This window comes from Ceratotherium simum, chromosome 9 (genome assembly GCF_057802395.1).
Source record: "Ceratotherium simum simum isolate JZ-2026a chromosome 9, ASM5780239v1, whole genome shotgun sequence".
In the NCBI taxonomy this organism is placed as follows: Eukaryota; Metazoa; Chordata; class Mammalia; order Perissodactyla; family Rhinocerotidae; genus Ceratotherium; species Ceratotherium simum.
In genome coordinates this window covers 52,225,503-52,250,103 of record NC_141908.1, presented here as the reverse complement: position 1 = coordinate 52,250,103, position 24,601 = coordinate 52,225,503, and the positions used below count along the sequence as shown (strand labels likewise).

Sequence of the window (24,601 nt, the reverse complement as noted above, 5' to 3'; positions counted from 1 at the left end):
TAACAAATTCGCAAAATATCTTATGTAATTAGAAATGATAAGCCCACTATTAAGGGACAAGAACTCTAATTCACATACGGCATTGAAACACAAAATGGCTTTCAGATCACAATCCAAGAAAATCTCCACCTTCTACAAGTCTGGCTACACCCAGGGTTCAGAACTGACAGCTACCTCACATCCTCCCATGAGGCTCACAATCCAGAACCTAAGGTCTGAAGATATAGGGGAAGTTCCTTAACAATATGCAGATTCCCTGCAAGCACCCACAGCCCACGCAGTGTCTCTCCCACTCCTACCTTCTAATAGTGGCAGGCAGAACTGAAGAGAAGAGAACCCAGCACACAAGCAGTAGAGATGAGTATCTCCGGATTCTCTGGTCCACTCTGCTGGACACACCCACATCTAACACTCCTCAGGTCATTAGAAAATATGAGGGAGTCATTGGCCACGGCTGGACCCAGATTCATATACACATAGATCTTCAGCATCCAGCACTGCATACTCGGCATGAGCATAATGATTTTCATCTACCAGCCTCCCCAGTGCCTTGTTGATCTGGATCCTCTGTATCTGAGAGATGGCAAGTCACTGGGGACAAAAAGACCATCCTGGTTCTCTCTCTCTTGAGACAAATGAAGCAGAAGTTGGGTTTGCTGAATATTAAACAGAGATCTTCAAAATAGTTCAGGGAAATGGAACAGGTCAGTTCTTTTCTGAGTTTTTCTATCACTGTCTATACTAGGTTGAATAGCATCTCTCAAAAATTCATGTCCACCTGGAACTCAAATTGTGACGTTATTTGGAAATAGTGTCTTTGCAGATGTTATTAGTTAAGAGGAGGTCATACTGGACTAGGGTGAGCTCTAAATCTGATAGGATTGGTGTCCCCATAAGGAGAGGACACACAGAAAGAGACACAGAAGAAAGAAGGCCATGATACCATGGAGGCAGGGACTAGAGTGGTGCAGTGCAAGTCAAGGAATGCCAAGGATTTCCAGCAACCACCAGAAGCTAGAAAGAAGCAAGGAAGAATCTTCCCCTGTAGCCTTTAGAGGAAGCATGGCCCTGCTGACAACTTGATTTTGGACTACTAACCTTCAGAATTGTGAGACAATAAATTTCTGTTGTTTTAAGCTACCCAGTTTGTGGCAATTTGTTATGGCAGCTGTAGGAAACTAATATGTGGTCACACAGAAATTCACCATTCCAGGGCAAATTCACAGGCCCATGTTCAGTGCTGGCCCCAACTCTTTGATAAAGCTGACCAAACTGCCCAGTACCAGATTTTCATGGATCTGCTTTTTCCACAAAACTGAAAGCACTCTGGGCAGACAAAAAGACTTTTTCAGTCTCCGTTACCAAGGAGGAAGGCACCTTAGATAGATGCTGTGTCCACACATCACAGAGTACGGCTCCCCAAAGAAGTCCCCACAAAAGGGGGGGGGGTCAATGCTTCCCGGAGTTCAGCCGTGGATGCTCTTAAATTAAATGAGTCCTTTCCTCAGGCATCTGAACTGAAGACTCCCCGCTGCATCTGTCGGGATCTGGACTCACTGCTACTCTTTTATTGGACACATGAGATCACATCTTCCATCTACATCCTGCCACACCCATCTCACCTATTGTTGTTTGACTGAATTTCCATTGAAAAGCCAAACAAAATAAAGGCAGGGAATTCACCAACCCATGTACGACTGCAGGATTTTACCATCAAATAAAATTTTACTTGCCACCTACTTTGTGTAGGAAGTATGTAAGGAGATAAAGTGGGTTTAATGGTGGGCAAGAAAGACTTGAATCATGAAATGGTAGTTAGTATTACTTTTTACAAGGTGAGTAGTATTTCCATTAATTTGTGTACAGTTTCTTTCTTAGCATGATCAAAGAATAACATAAAATATAAATACATATATATTTAAAGTTTTGTAACATATATCAAGAAACAGAGACTAAAGAAAAAAAGGACAAACTTGGGGCCAGCCCCATGGCATAGTGGTTAAGTTCAGCACGTTCTGCTTCAGCAGCCCAGGTTCTCAGGTTTGGATCCCAGGCATGGACCCACACCATTTGTCAGCCATGCTGTGGCGGCAACCCACGCATAAAGTGGAGGAAGACTGGCAACAGATGTTAGTTCAGGGCTAATCTTCCTCAGCTAAAAAAAAAAAAAAAGGACAAACTAGATGATATTTTCATTACATAAAACTGGAAAAGTCAACATTAATTATGTATAACAAATTTCTTCAAAAGGTCTGCCTGTATTATCTAGCCATAGAAATTTTCAGATCACTTTTTCCTAATCCATATATCACTGAGTCAAAATAATCAATTCACAGTTTATGTATTCCTGGCTAAATGAGGGCTTCTCAAGAGCAGGGAATTCATCATCTGGATGAGATGATAATCAAATGCATTGAATACATATGACCATCTGCTGTACTCTCATCTACTCCTCCTTCTGTTGACCACTTTCATGCCACCTACTCTGGGGAAATCTGATCTGATCCCCTAGACTCAGGACACCCCTGTGTATGTTCTCATAGCCTAACCCGGTCCTTTACAGCACATATGAGAATATATTAAACACTCCCCTGACTACTCGTTCAGTGTCTGTGTCCCAGGTAACTTCCATAATGGCATGTTCTCTGTTCCCTTCTCAGGAATGAGCCCCAGCATCAGGGTCACACATAGCACAGTGTTCAATGTAAGGCTAATGGATTAATATGCATTGAATAAAAGTTTTATAAAGGATCCTTTAAAAAATTATTTTCTTATTTCCATGTGAGTCAAGACAAGGAAAGTGGTTTGTATGGTGAAATAATGACATAGACGAAGGTATACACTTATCAAGGAAGGCATAGGAGGAAAGTGAGGTTCTGGGATTTGAGGCATTCATTTTCTTCCAGGATCTCTGCAACTGACTGGCTCATCCAGTCAGAACAAGGTCTACCTTACCATCTATACAATCATACTAGGCTCTCACTTGGGAGATCTTGGTTTCAAAAAAATAAGTTAAAGCCTTTCCTTCTTTAATAACTAGAAGGCATTGCTGACATTCACCACTCAACTCTCATAACAGTGCACTAGCCTCCATGGTTCCACAGGCACACTGTTACCTCACTGTGTAATCCACAGTCACTCAGAGCAGAGGCCTCCCAGGTCCAGAGCCAATGTTTTTTCATTGGTCCATTCGCCCCTTTACTATCACACATCAACTAAGACAGTGAATCCATGCACATGCAAAGATGTCCACGCCCCAATTTACATCATGGGACTCCTATCTATGACCTTGTGTTAGACACTGATATAGTCCAAATGCAAGGTAGGGATATGGGAAGTCTGAAGCCAGGGGGAGATGCAGTTGTCACTCACCAGCTGGGAGTGTCTACTGTTGGCCACCTCTTCTTCTTCTGTCCTCTGTCTCTAATGGGGACAAGTGGAGCCCCAGTTCCAGACAAAAGGCCTCTTTATACAGATAAGTTCAGCCTCTGGGATTCCAAAAATCTCAGATAATTAATAATAATTAATAATTATCAGCTGAAGTGGCAGAGTGAGAATGAGGGCTGAGTGGAAGGATGATGAAGGTGTGACCCTCCTCACAGTCTGGCAGAAGAAACAGTGGGAGCCAAGGTGAGGGTCGTCTATACCTCATTAGGTGAGCTTATGTATGGAGTGGCTGGATTGCTGAAGAGGGAAAATTGCTGGATGTAAGACAGGAAACAAGAGGCCATACACACTCATCATTTAACATCATTCTTATACCCCAAGTGGGTGGTGCAAGAGCATTTTTGGGTGGCTTCTCTAAAAGATGAGGTTCTGGTGCATAAGAGAAAGCAGTGTGTTTTGTAAACAAGTGGAAATAGCAGGGCACTTGCATGGAAAATTACCATCCTAGTATCCAGTGATTTCCCCATGCATTTCTGTTTTGCAGGCTATGCAGCTTTAATTCAATCTGCTTTATCCTGTGCCTTATATTTTTACTCTTTCCATTGTTCTTCTTCCTTCTTGATTCCAAGATTTCTTCTTTTCTCAGCTTCCATTAGCCATTCTTTTTGAGTAGCTCTGCTGGTGACAAATCCTCTTAGTTTTCCTTCATCTGAGAATGTCTTGATTTCCCCTTCACTCTTGAAGGCTATTTTCACTGGGTATAGAATTCTGGGTTGACAGTTCTTTTCTTTCAGCACTTGAAAAATGTTGTTCCACTTCATTCCAGGCTCCATGGTTTCTGACGAGAAATCCACCATCATTCTAACTGTTTTTCCTCTATAGGTAAGGTATAATTTCTCTCTTGCTGCTTTATAAGTAATTTTTCTTTGGCTTTAGTTTTCAGAAGTTTGATTACCTCGGCATGGATTTCTTTGGGTTTATCCTATTTGGGATTCACTCAACTTCTTGAATCCGTAGGTTTATTTCTGTTACCAAGTTTGGTAAATTTTCATCCATTATTTCTTCTAGTACTTTTTCAGCACCACTCTCTCCTCTCCTTCCAGGACTCCAATGGACATGAATGTTAGATCTTTTGTTATAGTCCCACAGACCCCTGAGTCTTTTTTTCAGTCTATTTTTTCTCTGTTGCTCAAATTGGGTAATTTCTATTGTTCTATCTTCAAGTTCACTGAATCTTCCCTCTGTCTTATTCAATCTGTTGTTGAGCCAGCCATTGAGTTTTTAATTTCAGGTATTGTATTTTTTGGTTCTAAAATTTCCATTTGGTTCTCTGTTTCTTGTATTTCTTTGCTAAGGCTTTCTATCTCTTTGCTTAGACATTCTATTTTTTCAAGTATGTTCATTATTGCTCACTGAAGCATGTTTATGATGGCTGCTTTAAAATCCAGGTGGGAAGGGCTGCTTCATTACAGCCAAGTGAGGGTGAAAGTTTAGGCTCCACAGTCAGATCTTTGCTGATGGGAATGGGAGTGAGCCTGCCATTCTGTGATGGTGGTTAAAAGTAGAGCAGTTAAGGGGCCAGCCCGGTGGTGTAGTGGTTAAGTTCACACACTCCGCTTCAGCAGCCTAGGGTTCATGGGTTCAGATCCTGGGAGCGGACCTACACATCGCTCATCAAACCATGCTGTGGTGGTGTCCCACATACAAAATAGAAGAATATTGGCACAGATGTTAGCTCAGGGCTAATCTTCCTCACCAAAAAAAAAAAAAAAAGTAAAGCAGTTACTATCTAAAAGTTTTCTGTCTTGCTAGGCTGCCCTATTCCTTGTCCTGGAGACAGCAGGCTTTTCTTAAGGCATTTCTTTGTTTCTAAGTTGCCGTCTACTCCAGCACCCAGTCTGGGATATACAAGGCAAAAAGAAAACTCAAGGAACTCACCACTATGTCATTCTTCAGAGGGAGTGGTCCCAAGCCTGTCTGCCTTCTTCTCTCCACCTTTCAGAGTCTTTTTCTGTTTGTTTTATTTGTAATGTCCAGGGGTTATAGTTGTACTTAGTGGGAGAAATAGGGAGAATTGAGTCCACTCGTCCAGAACCAGAACTCTAAAGTTGTCTGGTTAGCAGCATTTTTGCTCAGGTAAACTGGATAGCTACAATTTCACAACTGTCATATGTATCAAAAGCAACTGTGCACCAACCAGAAACTCATTTACAGAAGTACACTATCTCCCGAGAGGAGATGTTTCCAGGGACATGGCAACCAATGAGCCATATGTTGTTTATTTGTTAATCACTTGCCAACTCTGGCTTTATTGATAATATCACTTCTGAGTCTCACAGCAGCCCGCATGCCTCAGCTGTGATAGTTTGCTTCCTTGCTGTTCAGTATTTATCATGGTGATGTTGACTCCCTGTTCTTTTCTCCATCTGTTACAGAGAAATAACACCCTACGTTTTCATAATTGCATTCATGTTATCCTACCTCTTGTCCTCTGCATCTCTATACCTTGATTTTTCATCTTTCCTTACCTGGACTTGCCCACTTACCCACATTTTAGGTGGATGATCTCATTCTAGTTTAAGCCACAGGCTACGCATTTGCCCTGCACCTTATGTGTGAGATATTTTATTTTTGTTTTCAGTCCTGCTGTCTTCTGCACAACAACATTCCAAGAACTGGCACAGAGTCTGCAACCTGCCCAACTGCCAACCAGGCTGGAAAAGTAGACCTATTAGCCATGTCGTCTGTACGATATAAAACTTCAAATGCAAACCCAGATTGTGGTCTTTCTTTTTCCCAATGTTTTGTCAACATGATACGATCTATCTGAATATTTGGAAACATCATCACTTGCCTTTCAGGACACGTTCCACATTCCCTTGTTTTCTTCCTGCCTCACTGTTCACTCCAACGCAGCTTCTTTTGCTGGCTACTCCCCAGCCCCCTGAACTCTTGTTGGAGGATGGCAGGGCTTAACCCTTGGTCCTCTTCTCTTTAACACTCACTTCCTTGATGTTCTCCAACCTCATGGCTTTAAATATCATCTGTTTATTAATGATTCCCAAATTTATATCTCCCGTTCAGACCTCTCTTCCAAACTCCAGAGTCATATATCCAATTTCCTACTTAGCATCTCCAGCCTAATAAGCAGCTTAAACTCAACATGTCCAAAACTGAACTCCTCTTTCCCTTAAATCTTGCCCAATTCTACAGCCTTACCCATCAAAATGGATGGCCCCACGATCCTTTCAATTGTCCAGGCCCAGAACCTTAGAATTATGCTTGAGTCTTCTTTCTTAAACATTCCCACATTCAGTTCATAAGCAAGTCCTATTGGCCCTACCTCCAAAATGTATCCTACTTCTTCTCATCATCTCCACTACTGTCACTCTAACCAAGCCACTATCATCTTTCATTTGGATTACTGCAATAGCTTCCCAATAGGCCTCCCTCCTTCCACCATTGCCTCCCCGCCACAGCATCGTTTCAACATTGCTATCAGAGTGATCTTGTAAAAATGTAAGTCAAGTTATGTCATTCCTCTGCTCAAAACCATTCAGTGGCTCCCTATTTCACTCAGAGTATATAATAGTATATAATTTCACTCAGCCTTTATAATAGCTGTCAAGTCCCCACATGATCTACCCTCATTCTCTGTCTGACTTCCTCCCCTACTCTTTCCCTTGCTCACTTCACTCTAGCCACAAAAGGCTGCTTACTGTTCTTTGAGTAATCCATACATGTACTCACACCAGGGCCTTTGCACTGGCTGTTCCCATTGCTGGATATTCTTACCCTAAACATATGCTTGGCTAACTCCCCTGCCTGTTTGCTTAAATCACACTTTTCCAATGAACCATATTCTGACTGACCTATTTAAGATTACAATCTTCTCCACTCCCACTAGTACTCCTGATCTCTTACTGGGCTCTACTTGTTGTTTGTCGTTGTTGTAGTTTTTTTCCATAACATAATTACCTTCAAACGTAACATGTAACTTATTTATTATGTTTGCTGTTTTTTTATCTATTTCCTCTGTTAAAATGTAAGTTCTATGAGAGCAGGGATCTTCTGTTTTGCTTACTAAAGAATCCTAAGCACCTATAAAGTGTTTCTTAAGCATTCAGTAAATAATTGTTAAATAAAGGAATTAATCTTATTACAGTAATGCCTCAACTCTTCAGAAGACATTTACCTGGAAATCTCAGTTATTAAGAAAAAAATCATAGAAGTGAGATCATGTAGCACATAAGTTCAAAAGGATTTGTGTCACCAAAATCTAAGCCTTAAAACACTAAAACTCTGAAATTCATAAACTTTACTCAGAAGAAAATCCTCAGGGGCAAATGCATGCACTTGTATTATACATACAGCTCCAATACACCTGGCCAAGCTGGATTCTAAATCCAAAGGATTAGAGGCAGGATATTATGTTTGTGTAAGAAAAGGAGACAGGACAGACACCAAGAGCACAGCAAACAAGGGGTGACAGCTTCTGGGCAGTAGGGAAGAGTCAGGCAAATAAAACCAAAACAAGCAGAACTTAAAAAAAAAAAATCACTGGGGCATTTTGTGTTGAAACAGATAATCCATATACTTCAAAATCAGCATATTATAACACAGGATACTAATTTATGTTCAATACACTGAGCCTCAATCATCAAGTATAAGAAAAATAATATTCAGTATGCTTTAGAAAAGCAGCCATATCAAATACCACTTATAAATACCATTAAATACCATTTCCACCAGAATTATTAAATTACACCAAGTTTGGGGGATTAATTGGGATAAAGTTGTATGAAATTAACTTCTCTGTGATGCCAGATAACTGAAGACTCACTGTAAATAACCATACTGTTTGGCTTTCAGCCAAATGTTTGTTGTTGTGTAGCCAGAAATTAATCTCGTGTTCTAAAACAGAGCAGTCTGATCAATTTTAAGACTTCAGCAGGTTTTTGGAACTCTGGGTAATTTCAGGTTGTTATACTTTTTTTTTAAATGTACAGAAAATCCTTAATTATCCAAAATGTTTGGGAAATGGTATGTCCTGGGTGGGTGTGCTGGGATTAGGGCTCAAATAGAAGGCACACATCTGGACAACAAGACTCAAAAGAGCCACCAGGCAGATTATCTCATTGCATGAGTTTCACTCTGATTTCCTTTCTGCTAAAGCTCTGACATCTCTAGGAATCTTTTATTAAAATACAAACATTTCTGCAAGGGATAGCACATTAAACTCTGTATTTAACACATTAGCTCAAATTACTTTATCAATGGTTAGGAAGTTTGTGACTGGAAGGCTCTAAACAAACAGATGAAAGATAGAAAAGAGAAGTGCAGGGCAGCGCCCTACCATTCTGTGTCCGCCTCCAGGTGTGGGCCAAGGTGTCTGTCCTACTTGTTCCATTAAGACATCTGGCCTCTAAGAGAGGTATAAGATGGGGCTCAGGGGAGAACTGTTAACCAAAGAGACTGGACAGAGAGACAGACTAGAGACAATCAACTAGGGATACCTGGGTCCACCAAGTGGGTTGGTGATGGCTCCTTCCATAGCCCCTGGAAGCTCGCTCAGAGTGGGAACAGCAGAGTTAAGCATAAGAGAGTAGACTGCCACCCTGACAACCCCAGGGCACCTGAGGCATCCAAAGAGGGTACAGGGAGGTGAGGCAGAGTGCAGTGAGAGAGCAGAGCGCTGCAGGAAGGGGGGCTGGAGCACACAGTTCTCCAGCATTCTACAGCCACATATCATCTTTACGGTGATGCTCAGGGCTCTGAGGACTTGCGTAAAAATCTCACTTAATTTTAACTTGACATTTCCCAAATTTTTTATCATGAGTCTTTTTTTTCTTTGCACTATCTACTAACATTGTAAGGAATGTACTTGAAACGCCGTTATAATGGAAAGGGAATGGGGTTTTATCCCGTGTGGGTCCCTGGCACTCACCAAGTATATGACCCTGCACAAGTAATTGAACTTTTCCAAACCTCAGTTTCCTTATTTATAAAATATGGGTAATATTTTATTTATATATAATATAATATAAAATATAAAAATTATATATAATATAAAGACAGCTATGGTACTGTCTTTATGAAAAGTAATTTGAAGATATGTATCAAAAATCTCAAATCTTTTCACACACATGAACTAATTTTAGTTCTATGGATATCTCTATCCTATGGAAGTAATCTAAAACAGGAAAAATTTAATATAAAAGGGTATAGCATTATTGATAACAGCAAAAATCATTTTTAAATGTCTTAATTGTCCAACAAAAGGAAAAGCTTAAGCCATATGACCCATATGATTTCAGCCCAAAAAATTATATTTACAAATAATTTTTAATAACCTGGGAAAGTGATCATCCCATAATGTTAATTTTAAGAGGCATGAAATCTTAAACAGGTTAAAAAAATACTCATACAAAAAATTCTGTAGGAAAACACTAAAATTTTATGACCATTTATTCCTGGTGATAGGGTTTGCAGAAACAAATTGATTATCAGCCAGAAATTCTTTGATTTGGCCCCAACTAAAATGTACTTTAAATCACAGTCCATTACCTTTCATAAGCTTCTGTCATTTCCTTCTGGGAAGGAGAAAGACGTGTCAATACATATCAACGTGTAACACTCGCAGAAAGAAGCAGGGTGTATGTGCCTATTGTCAGCTCGGAGCTGCCAAGCCAGCAACAGCTCTCACAAACCCAGGGGAGAGAAAGCGATGCGGTGGTAGCAAGTGAGTCAGCTGGCACTCCAACGAGCAGTGCTGCTGTCTCAGATACCTGGGTTAGCATCTACACATCAGTGCGCTTTTTTTACGTTTTCTTGTCTCCTATAATTTCCTTCGTTACTCATTTTTCTTTTTTTAAAATCCCTTTTAACTCCTTCATATAAATCCTATGAGATAAAACTCCCATCGATGAAGTTTCTGCTACATAATTATAGAAATAAGTAGAATTCAACACATAAAATCAATTTTATGTCTGTGTTGCTTCCCAATTCAAAAGAAATAAATTCAAAAGATAAATTCAAATACTATTCCAGGGCATAAGAATATGTGGCAGAATTTGACTGCAAAATTCTTTACAGGCAGATAAAAATCAATAGTAAGTGAATAAATAAAAGAAAATCAAGGTTAGCTCAACTAAAATGGAAAGAAGAGAAGCTTTCTTTTAGATAATTTCCCAGTATTTTTAAAATCGTTCCATCCAATTGTTTTATTTTCTTACTGTTCACTCTCCCTTCTCCCTAATACCTATACTCTTTCCCTAAAAGTGATGAATAAAAGATACAAATTTTTTAATTATTCCAATTTTGCACTTGGACTACTTTATGATTCTCCTTCAGGTCACCCAAAACAATATCAGGCTTAAGTAATGTCCATTTTTGATTTCCGTAAGCTCCTCTGAGGAGCATGTCATTGCTTATTTTTCCTGCAGATATTTAGGGTTAGGACTTCTAATGATAGAGACAAAAAAAAAAAAGTTAATCATCCAAACACAAAGAGTTTTTCAAAAATGAGCTTTACTTAGAGAGCCATGATCTGTTGAATGCTGAATTCTAAAATGAACCTCTAAAGTTCTTAACATAAATATCCAATGAAGTGCTGAAAAGGTAGAAAGCAGAGCAATAGAGATAACGTAAAATTCAATTGAGGAAAAGATAAGGTGCACTCAGAGGCTGATAATGTACAGTTACAGCACAGGAGACGAAAGAGCACAATAAAATTGTATTCTATTTCCATTCAGCCAGTTGGCATCCAAGTTTAGCCATGCTTCAGAGATCTGCCTTATAAACGAAGCAGGCTTGTTATATGGTCCCGTCGGTATTTTCTGTAATTGTACCTTTTTCTATCAGTGGAGGGTTCCCCTCTTTATGCTCTGATGATCTGGATAATTAAACAGGAACTCCTGGTCTAAGTATTTACATTATTTTCAGTAAATAAAATGTAAAACTTGGTTACTGACTACATAGCTCTAACTCTACAAATCAGATCTTCAAATACCACCAGGGAATATTCACAAGGAGTCTGCTGCATGCGTGGTACCTTAACTTCACCACTGATACTTAACTATTCTCAAGTTGTCTTCAATTTTTGACATGAAAAACTTTATATACATATTGCTGTATCATTCAATTAGTTGATGAGAAAAATATGATAAGAATTCAATACAAAAACATTATCAAAAGGCAAATGGTGGAATAATGATAGAAAAGTTAAGATAGTGAACAAATCCTCAAAATGAGAAATTGTTGGAGTTCCTAGGTATTCAGGACCATTTTGTCGCTCTGGGCCAGTTGTCTGAGAGGCCTATCTTAGGCCTCTGACCCCACAGAGGTACCAGACAAATTCATCACTGATAAAACTAAACTGGCTATATATGAAACTCCAAAGTTCATCAGCAGGATGGGGACACTGATACCACTAGCAGTCAGCCATCAGCATCCACACAAAAGCACAGACACAGTATCTTGAGAACCTCATGTAAATGATAGTACTTTTCCTGATCTCTGTGACACTCATCAATTCCCTAGGGGTAGCTTTCTTTTTCTTCAAAAAATTATTATAAATAAGAACTAAAGTGAACAGTATTTTAAATATCTTTAAATAATAATATTTAAAGGATAAACCAGAATTTCAAAATTTATCCCTTTCAATGTTTTCTGAAATTACTTTTGTGTACTACATCAACAAAATCAATAATATACTATAGATACTGTAAAGGAAAAACTCAGTTTTCCTCCTTCTGAGTAGGGAAAAATCCAGTCCTTCCCTACTGTGTTTCTCTCCTGTGAGTCTCCTGTAGTACTCACACAGAACACTTCACTTCTGACACTTCTGATCACCAGATGTATGTGTGGCGGGGGGCGTGGTTGGGGGTTCCCTACAACAACAAGCAAGTCTCTGACACCAGCTGAGTCCTACAATTTAACTCAATTCTGACACTATCTACCCGGAGACAGCACGAGATCCCAGAGGTTAAGGGCTCAGTCCCAAAAGACTGCCCCCCATCCCCATTTCAGAGGCCAGTCACAAGCCCAGGTTATCATCTGTGCTTCTGACCAACTGGGCTATAGATCAGAGGTTCCCATGATGCCCTCCTCAGGTTCAATTAATTTGCTAGAGTGGCTCACAGAACTCAGTGAAGCACTTACATTTACCAGGTTATTAAAGGATATGATAAAGCATACAGATGAACAGTCAGATGAAGAGATACACAGGACGTGGTCAGGGAAGGTCCCGAGCACAGGAGTGTCTAACCCCATGGAATCGGGGTGTGCCACCCTCCTGATGTGGATGTGTTTGCTAACCTGGAAGCTCTCTGAACCCCCTACTATTGGGATTTTATGGAGGCTTCTTCACTTAGGCATGATTAACTATTAACTCCATTCCCAGCCCCTCTCTCCTTTCTGGAGGATGAGCAGTAGGGCTAAAAATTCCAAGCTTCTAATCATGGCTTGATCTTTCTGGTGACCAGCCCCCATCCAGGAGCCATCCAGGAGCCCAACTAGAGTTGCCTCAACAGAACAAAATATGCTCCTAGTGCTCTTATCACTCAGGAATTTACAAAAGTATCAGGAGCCTTATGTCAGGGATGGGGTCAAAGACAAATATTAGAACAAAAGATGTTCCTAGTGTTCTTATTACTTAGGAAATTATACAAGGGTTTTCAGAGCTCTGTGCCAGGAACCGAGAGCAGAGATCAACACATATATTTTCTATTATCTCACAGGTACTTTCTCAAAATAAGGCCTTGTAACCAAACAAAAGGGCAGTACCATATGTATTCAGCCTGTGTCCTCATCGCAGGCACTAGCCCAACCCATGTTCTCTAAAATACCTCATGCACCTATTTGTTAAAGCATGGATTACACTGCTTTAAATTCATACTAGGTGGCCTCTCCATTCATTCAAGGTCTTTGATCAAATGTTACTTCTGTAGAAAGACCTACCCACCCTCTCTAAAATAACACCACCTTGCATCTTCTTCCCCTTTCTCTGCTTTGTTTTCCTTCGTTGGTCTTATCACTATCTGACATTGTAGTACAGATTTGTCTGCCCCCTACTCCATCACTCCATCTTCTCTTACCTTTGGCCTCATAGCATTTATTACCACCTAACTTTTCCTGGTTTGTTCATCACTGTATTCCTTACCACCTGGAACAGTAACCAGCACACAGCAGGTAGTCAATAAATAGTTTTCTGAAGGACTGACTGAATTAATTAATGTCTTCTTAACTAGTATTTAAATTCATGAGGTCAGGGGCCTTGTCAGTTTTTCTTACTAAGCTGTCCCCAGCAAGAATGTCTGCCAACCGGAAAGCAGAGTGAAATCTCTGAGTGAATGAATGAATAACCTGAGAGTCGATGACTAAGATCAGATCCTTTTCCTACAGCACACTTGGGTTGAGGAAGGAGGAAAAGAGCCTGAGGCAGGGAGAAGGAGAGAGGTAGAGGAGTGACAAAAGGAGATAGAACTTCCTTATATCCCAAGTTTGTTTAAAGAGTAGATGAAGAAAACGTGTTAAGATTCAAGAATGCAACTTCTTCTGTAACATGTTCAATAAGTAGCCAATCAATGACTAGATGAATAAGGCTGTCAGAGCCTGAACACCAGGCAAGACATTAATGCCTTCATTTGGGGTTTGAACAGAATTGAAATTTCATATACAATATCAAGAATCAAATTACTCAGTTCCAAGTAATGTCTGTGTCCCATCAAAGGTCTTTTCTATTTGTTTTCAACATCTCTAACAATTAAGCCTTTTCTAAGGGCCTTTAAAAATTATTTCCCCATTTAATTAAATAAAAGAGAGGTTCTTGAACTTTTAACCAATTTATAGTTAATAATCCTATAGAGCAAGTCATCCTATTTAACATGCTTACATTTTATAATTTTATTCCATGAAAGGGTTTTCAGAAAATTATATTACTCACTTTGAGATTGCGTCAGTGCAATTAACACATGTTCCTTGGTTTCCGTGGTGACAATTATAGGAGCCATGCTCTGTAGCATAACCTATGAGCTCTTGACCACCATTTGTCTGTGTGTTAGAGAGGCACCAACATTCCTCCTTGAGAATACACCCTTGCCCCCACATCCTCACAGAGAAGGGCTGGACCACCATTAAGACATACATCCTTGTTTAGTTATCAAATGAGGATGTGATTTTCCCCCCAGTTTGGCTGAGTCCAAAGTCATACTACTCTTCACCCAACTAACAACACAGAACAGCAGCACTCTAGGTATCTATTGGGAAATATTACTTCAAAGTCATTGCTACCCAATTTTAATAATTATCAAAAGCTCAGACGTGTAAAACAGTATTTATGAAGGATTTCCTGAAAGACAAGTAATTTCTAAATCCATTTCTAAAATATCCTAAAATCCATCCTGGGATTAAATCAGACCATCAGAAAAATGTATATTACATTGGCCCCCTAGAAGAAACACTCTCCTTTAATGTCCCTTTGGCATTATGCTATCAAGATATATTGAAAGCCCTGAGAAACCCATTGCTGAATTCACTGATGAGATATTGTGAAAGATATTGTTTATCACATTGCACAGTATCTTCTCCATGAGGTTGAGGAGGTGGACAGGTGCCAGTATCAGCTTGATTAATTGTTCTTCTCTGGCAGAAATAGTTTTCATTTGTAAACACTGAATAATGAAATAATTGTACTTCCTTCTTTATGTTGATCATGAGAAATCATAACTTCATTAGAAAAGAAGGAAAGTTTAAAGTTAATTATCTAAGTTTCCATTTTAAGAAGCCAGAAAAAGAAGAGCAAGTTAAACCCAAAGTAAGTAGAATAAAGAAACAGAAAAAAAAAAGCAGAAATCAGTGAATTTCTCAAACATTAGAGAAAATCAACTAAAAGCTGGTTCTTTTAAAAGATTAGCAAAGTTGAGAAGCTCCTAACAAGAATGATTAAGAAAAAAAGAGAGCAGACACAAATTTCTAATAAGCTATATGAAGGAGGGAACATCATGGCATACTCTAAGGACAGTAAAAAAAATAATAAGAAATACTATGAACAACTCTATGCCAATAAATTTGATAACTTGTATGAAATAGACAAACTCCTTGAAACAACTTATCAAAACTGACATAAGAAGAAACAGAAAACCTGAGTATTCCCCTATCTATTAAAGAAATTGAATTTGTCATCAAAATCTTCCCACAAAGAAAACTCTTGGCCAGATGATATCTAAAAAAGAAATAACATCAATATTACACAAGCTCTTTTAAAAACAGAGAAAAGAAAAAAATAGAGAAAGAGAATTGTTTCTTGATTCAAGGAAGTCCATTCTCACCCCTTCTGTGGACCTTATTCTGGAAATCCTAGCCAACGCAATAAGACAAGGGAAAAAAAAAGACATAAAGATCAGAAAGAATACATAAAACTGCCAATATTCATAGACAACAAGATTGTCTACATAGAAAATTCTGAGGAATCTACAAAACAACTACTTAAACTGAATAACCCTTCCAAAGTTACACCATTAATAAAATCAAAACTGGAATTTGAACCAATACAGCCTAGCTCCCAAACTCTTAACCCCTACACTATGCTCACTACTTAGAGAAGACCATGCAGCTACACTTGCATTAGCCCACAAACCTCAAAACAGCCAGCACAGTATGTCTTGGTAGCCCCCTTTGATGATTTGGAAAGAGAGGTTCAAAAAGATTAATAACTTCACCAAGATCACATGGCTAAGGGGTGGACATGACAGAATTTGAATCCAGGTCTCGCTGACCCTGAAACAAAGCTGATTTGAATATATCATGTTTTCCAGATTGGAAGAAGAAAACAATGAGAAGATCCAGATCCAGATGATAAGGCCCTGAAATAAAGCAATAGAATATAAAGGCCAAGAGAAGAACTGGTGACAGGTTAGATGTAAAAAGGAACATAGGAAATGGAGGAGACGGGTAATGTCAAAGTTTTGAGAAGGAGAGTAGTAGTGTCTTTAATAAAATAGGGAAGTAAGGAGTAGAAACTAATGGAGAGGAGGGTTAAGAATGATGAAGTCAGCTTTAGATAAGTTGAGTATCAACTTGTTAGGTTAGGGATAATTTTGACAGCAAATGATAGAAACTCTAATGAAGAGTGGTTTATAGAAATAGGGTGGTTTTTTTCTTCATAAAACAAAACATATTAAGGCAGACAACTATTGATCTAAATTCAGTAGCTGAACAAAGTCAGAACCAGAGTCTGTTTCTCCTGGCCCTTCCTTCTGGGATTACAAATGGCTGCCATAGGCCTAGGCCTCAGGTAGTAATTCCAGGCAGAAAGAAGAGAAGAAGGTGGTATCAAATACATCTGTGGCTTTCATCAGTTAAGCAAGAACTTTCCTAGAAGCCTGTAGTAGACTTCTGCTAACGTCTCATTGGACAGACATAGAACTGTGTCACATGGACACCTAGCCTGTAGGGAGGCTAGAAAGATAAGTATTTTTTTTTCCAACCTCTATAGCAGAGGTAGGTTATAATATCTGTCCCAAAATATTAATGGGATATTTGATATGAGAATATCCAACAGAGAGACAAAAATGCATCTGGTCTAGAAGATAAACCAAGGGTGCAGAGTTTAAGTCATCTGCATAGTTAAAGCACAGGAAAGGGATGGGTGCTCCAAGGAAGAGCATGTATGAAGAGAAAAGAGGGTAGTAACATCACTTTGTTTTTCTTCTCATGCAGGGGAAGCAAGCAGATGCCCACGGATGCAGCTGAGTAAACACAGCACCCAGGTGCCTCCTCCCCAGCCAGTCAGACTGTTTGCTTTCACATGTTTGGCTGGGTCTTTCTCTGTCATCCTCCCCACCCAGTTATTTCTATCCTCTTTCTCTTTCCTCAGCCTCTCGGGCGGTCTCTCTTCCCTCTTTCTCTCATCTGTGAACTAAAGGTACCAGAGGGAAAATTCACTCTTCACTGCCACCGTTCTAGATGCATGAAGATGGACTGAAACCTGACTAAAGAAAAACTAGCTGCTTTGGGGTTGCAGAGGTGGACGGAGAATAAACAGCTACTATGGAAGGGCTATGAAATCTTATAAACTGATTGGGAATTTGAACTAAAAGGGATCTGTCAGTCCCGCCCACATTGGAGGAGCCAGAAGTCCATTTGGGGGAATCTAAACTAAGACAAGGAGGCAGAATTTGCTTTGCTGAGCACCACTCTTCCTCGAAGACTCTTTCAGGCTTCCAGGCTGTTTTCAGGATACCAGGCTGCAGAGCCAAGCATGTGAGGGACCAAGTACCCTTCTCTCAGGCCCACTGCTCCGTGGGCACACCATCCCCCACGTGCCTCCAGTCTGAGGGAGTCTAGCTCGCGCCGAACCTTTCCTTTCCTAAAATCCTAGGGCAGGGAGAATCAGCACCACCGAATTTAAGCCTGATTACACATTAGGTTGTGTTCTCCTCTAATTGCTCCACATATATATGTCCTGTGAGCACATGTACTGGGGTTACAATGAGATGTCTCCCAAGAAGTTGCAAATAAGAGTCACCGAGCACTAAACTTTAAAAATGATATATTGCTAACATCACAAAAAGAGATCACTTGACAGTCTGTGCCTCGTGATGCAAATATATAACACTTCTGTGAAGTATTGTTGCCAAGAAATCATATCCAAATCCAATCAAGCTCTAGATCCAAATACCAATTTATGGGAAATACAGGGGACAAAAGGAGATATTAAAACACACCATGGAGGTATAATTACAATTCAGACTATAAAAAAATACCTGTTACTTCAACAAATTTACTACAAAGAAGAAAAAGAGACAGAGAACCCAGAGATTAAAAAAGACTTTGAGACATATCAACTAAACACAACTAATTTAGATCCTAATATAAACAAACCACACACAAAAAAAGAAAAGTTATGAGATAAATGAGGAAATTTGAGCACTAACTGGATATTTGATTATATTAGGGAACTAATGTCAAAATTTTAATGTGTGATAATGGTATTGTATTCTTTATAAAGAATCCTTACCTTTTAGAGATATATACTGAAATGTTTACAGATGAAATAATACATCTGTGACTTGCATCAAAATAATCCTGGAGGTAGTGGGGGATAAATAAAACAAGATTGGCTGTGAGTGGATGATTATTGGGGAGAGAGGGGACACAAGAGAATTATTATACTGTTCTCTCTTCTTTTTGTATATTTTGAAATTTTCTGTAATAAACATGTTTTTTGATAATAGATTAGAATAGAGCTAGGCACTGTCATTTTTTTAAAAAAGGATGCTCATCAGCCAAGGAAACACAGAAGGAACTGCAGAGACAGATGTTGGTGGTGCCCATCCAGGCACTTTCCAAGGCAAAGCGGGGCAGTGCAAGCACTTGCCTGCAAGGTTGCAGAGGCCACTCTATCTCTGAGGAGGAGGATGCATCGGGCCATCTCACCCTGATCCCATAAGCACCTTCTACAGTCAGGGTGCTGCACTGACGCTGGAGATAAAGTGATGAATAAAATACAGGGACTGACATCAAGTGACACAAAAATAGAAGTAAATAAGCAATTGTGATGGAATCTGACTTGTGTTGTTACAGTGTTGGACAAACGGTGCTCTGGGAGCACAGGTAACGGTCATGCAACTGGAAGAGGTGAAGGTCAAGCTGTCCTGCAGGATTTCTAGAACTATCTTCTGATCATAATTTAATGCCCAGCCTCTGTCACTCTAGGAAGAAAATGAGCTGGCCAAAAGTTATAAGTGTCCTGATCTCCTGGCAGTTTTGCTTCTCATTGTAAATGGGCTTCTGATAACAACTGATTTCCCAAACAGCTTGCCTAAAGAAGGAATACATTAACCAAAGGATGTAAGTGTCCACTTCTCTGATGTTATTTTTAAATTAATGAACTTTCTGGTTTTTACAGTCTCTGAGAGTTTGGTGCCTGTGCCTCTGCCCCTGAAAAATGTATTAATTCTTGATGTGCTGACAAATCAGGATTCCGAGACTGTAAGACCAGCCCCGAACCCTGGGTCATGTCATCCATCCCTTGGAGACCTGCCTGGGTAGACACCAGCCTTCCCCAGCAACAGCCTGCTGCTCTGCATGCTTCTTTGATCTTCTATATTCCTCAAGGGTGGGACCATGTCTGAGTCTGATGCTTCTTTGAAATGTGAGTCATCCTCTCTCACCATGTCTGCTACAAAGCATTTTGGTTTTTAACAAATCTATTCCTTGATTTCTTTCACTCTCATTAAATCCCATCAAAATAGCTAACTCAGTATCTATTTGAGGATCAAGTCAGATGCAAAGACACTGAGTAAGAGGCATTTTTTAAATGAAACATTAATAATTTTAAAAATTCCTCAGCTGTTTTGAAAGACGACAAGCTTTTTTACATATCCAAACCATGGTAACTTCATTTTCTGCTTTGGCCTGTGATCATCAGTGGTCCTCAAAGAAGCCAATCAACTGAGGACCTCCCTCCAAGCTATACTTCTAACTGAAGAACAAGAAACCAAACGTCATGAACTCCTTCCCAGAGGAAGACAATTTCTTTCATCTCCAGTGGTTTCTCTGTCAGTCACTTTGCTAGATTCTTTCATCTCTAACAGGGGATGGCAAACTTTTTCTTCAAAGATCCACATAGTAAATACTTCACACTCTGTGGGCCACAAGTCTCCGCTGGTTGCAGCTACTAAACCCTGCCATTGTAGTGTGAAAGCAGCCTTAGATAATATGTAACCAAATGAATGTGGCTGTATTCCAATATGACTTTGCTTATGGACAGTGAAATTTGAATTTCATATAAATTTCATGGGTCACAAAATATTAATCTTCTTTTGATTTATTTCCAACCATTCAGAAATGTAAGAACCATTCTTAGCTCAGGGGACACACAGGCAGCTGCCGGATCTGACCCACCGGCCACAGTTTGCCAACTCCCGCTCCACAGCCGTGAATACCAGCAATGATTCACCCTACATATGTGCGTATGTGTGGTCGCTTCATCATACTCCCCTACCAACCATGAGAATTATGACCTATAAATGGTTCTCAAATTCACAGGTGGCAAATAAAGTCTTATGGGAAGAATACTTTCACTAAAATTAAGCCACGGTCAGCACATTAAAAAAAAAAAAGACATAAAATATCTTAAATCCCAAATAGTCGGTACTACGTACATAATACATTTCTAGTTACCACCCCTGCTCAGAAAAAAACTGTAAGATTGGGGCCGGCCGGGTGGCATAGTGGTTAAGTTCGCACGCTCCGCTTCAGTGGCCCGGGGTTCACGGAGTGGACCTACACACCGCTTGTCAAGCCACGCTGTGGCAGTGTCACACATACAAAACAGAGGGTGACTGGCACAGATGTTAGCTCAGGGACCATCTTCCTCACCAAAAAAACCCCCACAAAAAACCAAAAAACTGTAAGATCAATGAGATAGCGGTAAGTTTGTTTTGCTTTAACAATATGTCTGCTGACATTTTTTTCAATGTCTTTTTATCTATCCAAATATTTAATGTCGTTCTGATTTTAAGATTAGTATTCATACACTCTCATCTCCTCAGTCCCACCATAGTCCAAGAACTTGGATGCCTGACACATAAAAAGCTTTGGATTTTCTTTCTTTAACCTAATCCACGTATCTACATATTTTTCAACACCCCCCCCCATTCAAGTTTATATATAGCATCGCCTGTCTTTGACAACTTTCTAGGCAAGCCTAACAACATTTCTAAGGTTTTATTTTCCTTGTTTTGTTTTGTTTGTTTACATATTTCCTTACTCCTGCAGACTTTCTGCTTTACATCTCCTTTTTATTTCCAACCCCTTAGCTGCTCTTTTTCTAGCTGTCTACAACAGTTGCCACTTGCACGATGCATATATCTAAACTACATTTCCCAGCTGTGGCAAAGGTCCCAGGATCAGATCCCCAAATAGTTCACAGGGGTTCACTGCACCACTCCCTCTTTTTTTGTGTATATGCTTGAAAATGTCCATAATCAAAAGTTTTAGAAAAATAGAACATTCCTATACTCTAGATTTGGTCACAAGAGGAATTTGTGGTTGGGAAGAAATTAGCATATTTATATACCTTACCTGTGTGTCTTTGTTCACATTGCTCCCTCTGCCTGACATGTCCTCCCGGAATTCTCTACTTGATAAAATTCCCCTCAACCTCCAAGATCCGGGCAGGAACCTGTGGGAAGCATCCCTGGCAGAGCTACAGCACTTCTTACATCTCCATTAAAGCACTTATCATTGCATTGTGGTTAGTTGTTTATGTAGCTGTCCCACCTCCACCGCCCACCCCCCAAGTCAATAAGCAACTCTCATATTTCTTTTTCTTGCATCCCCAATGCCCAACACAGTGCCTGGCAGAGGGTATCAAGATTGTATCTCTCAGAAATATTGAGGGCAGTGTCCCACTAAGGAGTGACTTCAGGGGGCTTCCCCAGCCAACTTCCCTCAGCGCCCTTAATCTTCCTCCTCCCCTAAAAAATTAACAGACAATCTAAGCAAAAATGCAACTTTAAAACAAGTACCTCGAGGCCCTCTTACGATGAGACTGCCACTCCTAAACTCTTCTGCAAAGGAATTCTAGCATCAACACTGCAGAAAATGCAAGGTTCCCTTAACACCATACGATAAAATACTTACATTGCACCTCACAGCTTTCAAAGTACTTTCACCATTTTTTTCTTTTCGTTTGGTCCACTAATCCTTGGGAAGACAGATAGTTCTATCCTCATTTTTCAGAAACTCAAGGAAATAAAAGTGACATGTCTAAGATCAGAGCTGGTGATAGCTCCGGGCCTAAAACCCTTAACTTACTGACCAGTCTACTCTCCTGCACTCCACCAACGCTAGAGCTTTTGTGGACGGTTGTTTTTTTCCCCTGGTAGATTTTTCCCCGTTATGAATGGTGGTATTAGATTGTGGCACTATGTTCTAAAAAACCACTCCAAACAAAATCATTTGGGCAAATACACATTATGAAAATACAGAGTCAAATATACCCCACTGTGTTAGCATTGCTCTACGATTTTGCCGTTATTTATTGACTAAAGGGTTTCCTGTTAATTACTGACTGTTCAAAAAATGGCACGCATGCATTTCTGCAAATAGAAATATGTAATCTATTATCTAAAAAATTCACTTGTGAGGAAGCACTACTATTTATAGTTAAGTACAAGAGCTTCATTTTCTCTTCTTTTATAATTCCTCTTTCCTAAACTATTAAATTTAGAATACTTATCACATTAGCAGGCTTTTCACTTAAACATGCTCTTAGTTCCTTTACATAATTCTGTATGATTTAACCATCACTTCAATCCTCTTACTATTTATTGCATGCAACTCTTCTAATATTAGTACATATCATTTTCGACGTAAATAGGGCACTGCCTGCCAAAAACTCTTGCTGCTGCGTGGTAACTGAAAGTAAAGATTATTTCTCAGATATATTAAATTATTCAAATAAGCCACATTTAGCTTTTCTCAAATTACTACTTAATTTTTTTCAACAAAGGCCCTACAATAGTAAAGTATGTCACACTTAAAATTTTTCAAGTTTGATCTGGTTACGAATCTGCTAATTGTAAAAATTTCAATATGGCAGAGCGCAAAATATTTCGCACAAATACAAATAGAGATGTCACGCAGATAGCTGCAAGACATGAATCACTGCCCAGCTGCATCAAACTCAGAAATTCAGAGGCAGTTCAGTCTGCAGGATTTCTTACTCAGTTCTTAAAAGTTCAGAGGCATTGCCTTTCAATCAGGGTAATAAACTATAATTGCTAATATACTGTGTAATATTTACTGCTAAACCCACAATCTGGACAAACAGAAAATTACGCTGTCAGAGCCTGAAAACAATCGCAGTCCGCTGTTACACACAGCACCTTCCTTATATAGAGCTGTCGCCGGGAGTTACAATGCTTTATGGTTTTAATTTTTTTTAGAGTAAGGGTCTTTTCCCGAGAAGCAAGTATTAACACGAAAGAGGTCTCCCGCATGACCTTTCTAACACAGACCTTGAGCAAGCGACTGCGGGGGCAGAAGCGGAGAATTTCAGCAAGGCACTTGACAGCTCCACTAGGGTCCCTCACACTTTGCTTTCAAGAACAAAAAAAGAATGTTACTCTGCACCTGCCTTTCCCCCCACCCTTCCTTAAAACTTAAATTACATTTACTCCTAATGGTCTGAACAGCGGAGAGAAGGTAGGAATCTATTCTTCTGTCCCGTGATGCCGAGAGAAAATACCCACCCAAGAGCGGCGCCTGGAGGCGCGGGTGGGCGGGGAGCAAGAGAATGTGAAGGAGGGGCAGGGGGTCGGAGAGGATGGTCCCCCCCCCCACGCCATGCGCTGCATTTTCTCCACCACGTGTAAAAATCTCGTGCCGGTGGCGCCCCAGGAGAGGCACGGGTCTACGTCCCTCTGCATCCCGGCCCAGGACCCTCAGCCCCTCCCCGGCTCGGGGACCCTCCTCCCGCAGCCGCGGCCCGCTGCGCCCAGGTATGGGGCTGCGCTGCGGACGGTCTCGGGGCAGGGGCAGCGCCGCCGCGCCCCGGCCGGGCGGGGGCCCTTCTGAGCTACCTTTTATCCAGGCAGGCGATCCACTCGGCGGAGGAGGAAGAATGGGCAGCGTGCGCAGCGACCATGTTGGGCAGCGGCGCGCGGTGTCCCCGGCTGCGGCGACCTCCCGCGCTCGCGCTGCCTCTGCCTCCGCCTCGCGGGCGGCGCGGACCCGCTCCTCCCGGCCCGCCTCGCGACCAGCGCGCCGGCGACGGGCCCGCCCTCCCAGCGGGCTCCCGCGGCCTGCCGGGCGGGGGGCCGGCGAGGGAGGGGACCCGAGGGGCGGGACGCGGGGACCGGGAGGGCCCGAGCCGCCCGCCCGCCGCCGCACTGCGGCGCCTGGGGGTGGGGAGTCCCGCGGTCCCGCCCGCTGCGGGGAGGGGGCTAGGTGGCGACCCCGGGTGGCCGGCCACCTGGCCACCTGCGACAGGTGGGCGCTGCGCCTCAGAGAGACCTGAACCCACTCCTCACCTCGAGGCCTCTGAAGCGTGGAGGGAGGGAAGGCGCCCGGGCGGGGAGGGGGATGTCAGTGTCTATATATTTTTCATACAGCAAATGCCACTAAAATGGCTGCTGCCTCTCTGTTTCCTTAGAAACCCATTAGTCTTCCTCAGCAGCTGTCAAAACTTGGTAGCGGTTTC

At 40.9% G+C, this 24,601-nt stretch overlaps 1 protein-coding gene across 2 annotated transcripts in view; it reads right to left on the bottom strand.

Moving 5' to 3' along the window:
- The window catches only part of RAPGEF4 (Rap guanine nucleotide exchange factor 4), a 295,468-nt gene extending 271,366 nt beyond the window's left edge, over positions 1-24,102 (bottom strand). The window contains exon 1 of one of the 2 annotated variants that reach the window (XM_087435400.1): positions 23,982-24,102. In XM_087435400.1, the coding sequence (XP_087291526.1) occupies positions 23,982-24,046 (65 nt within the window). In that variant the 5' untranslated portion in view covers positions 24,047-24,102. The remainder of the gene's footprint in view (positions 1-23,981) is intronic. The other variant, XM_087435399.1, reaches the window with a different exon arrangement.
- Positions 24,103-24,601: the final 499 nt, after the last annotated feature.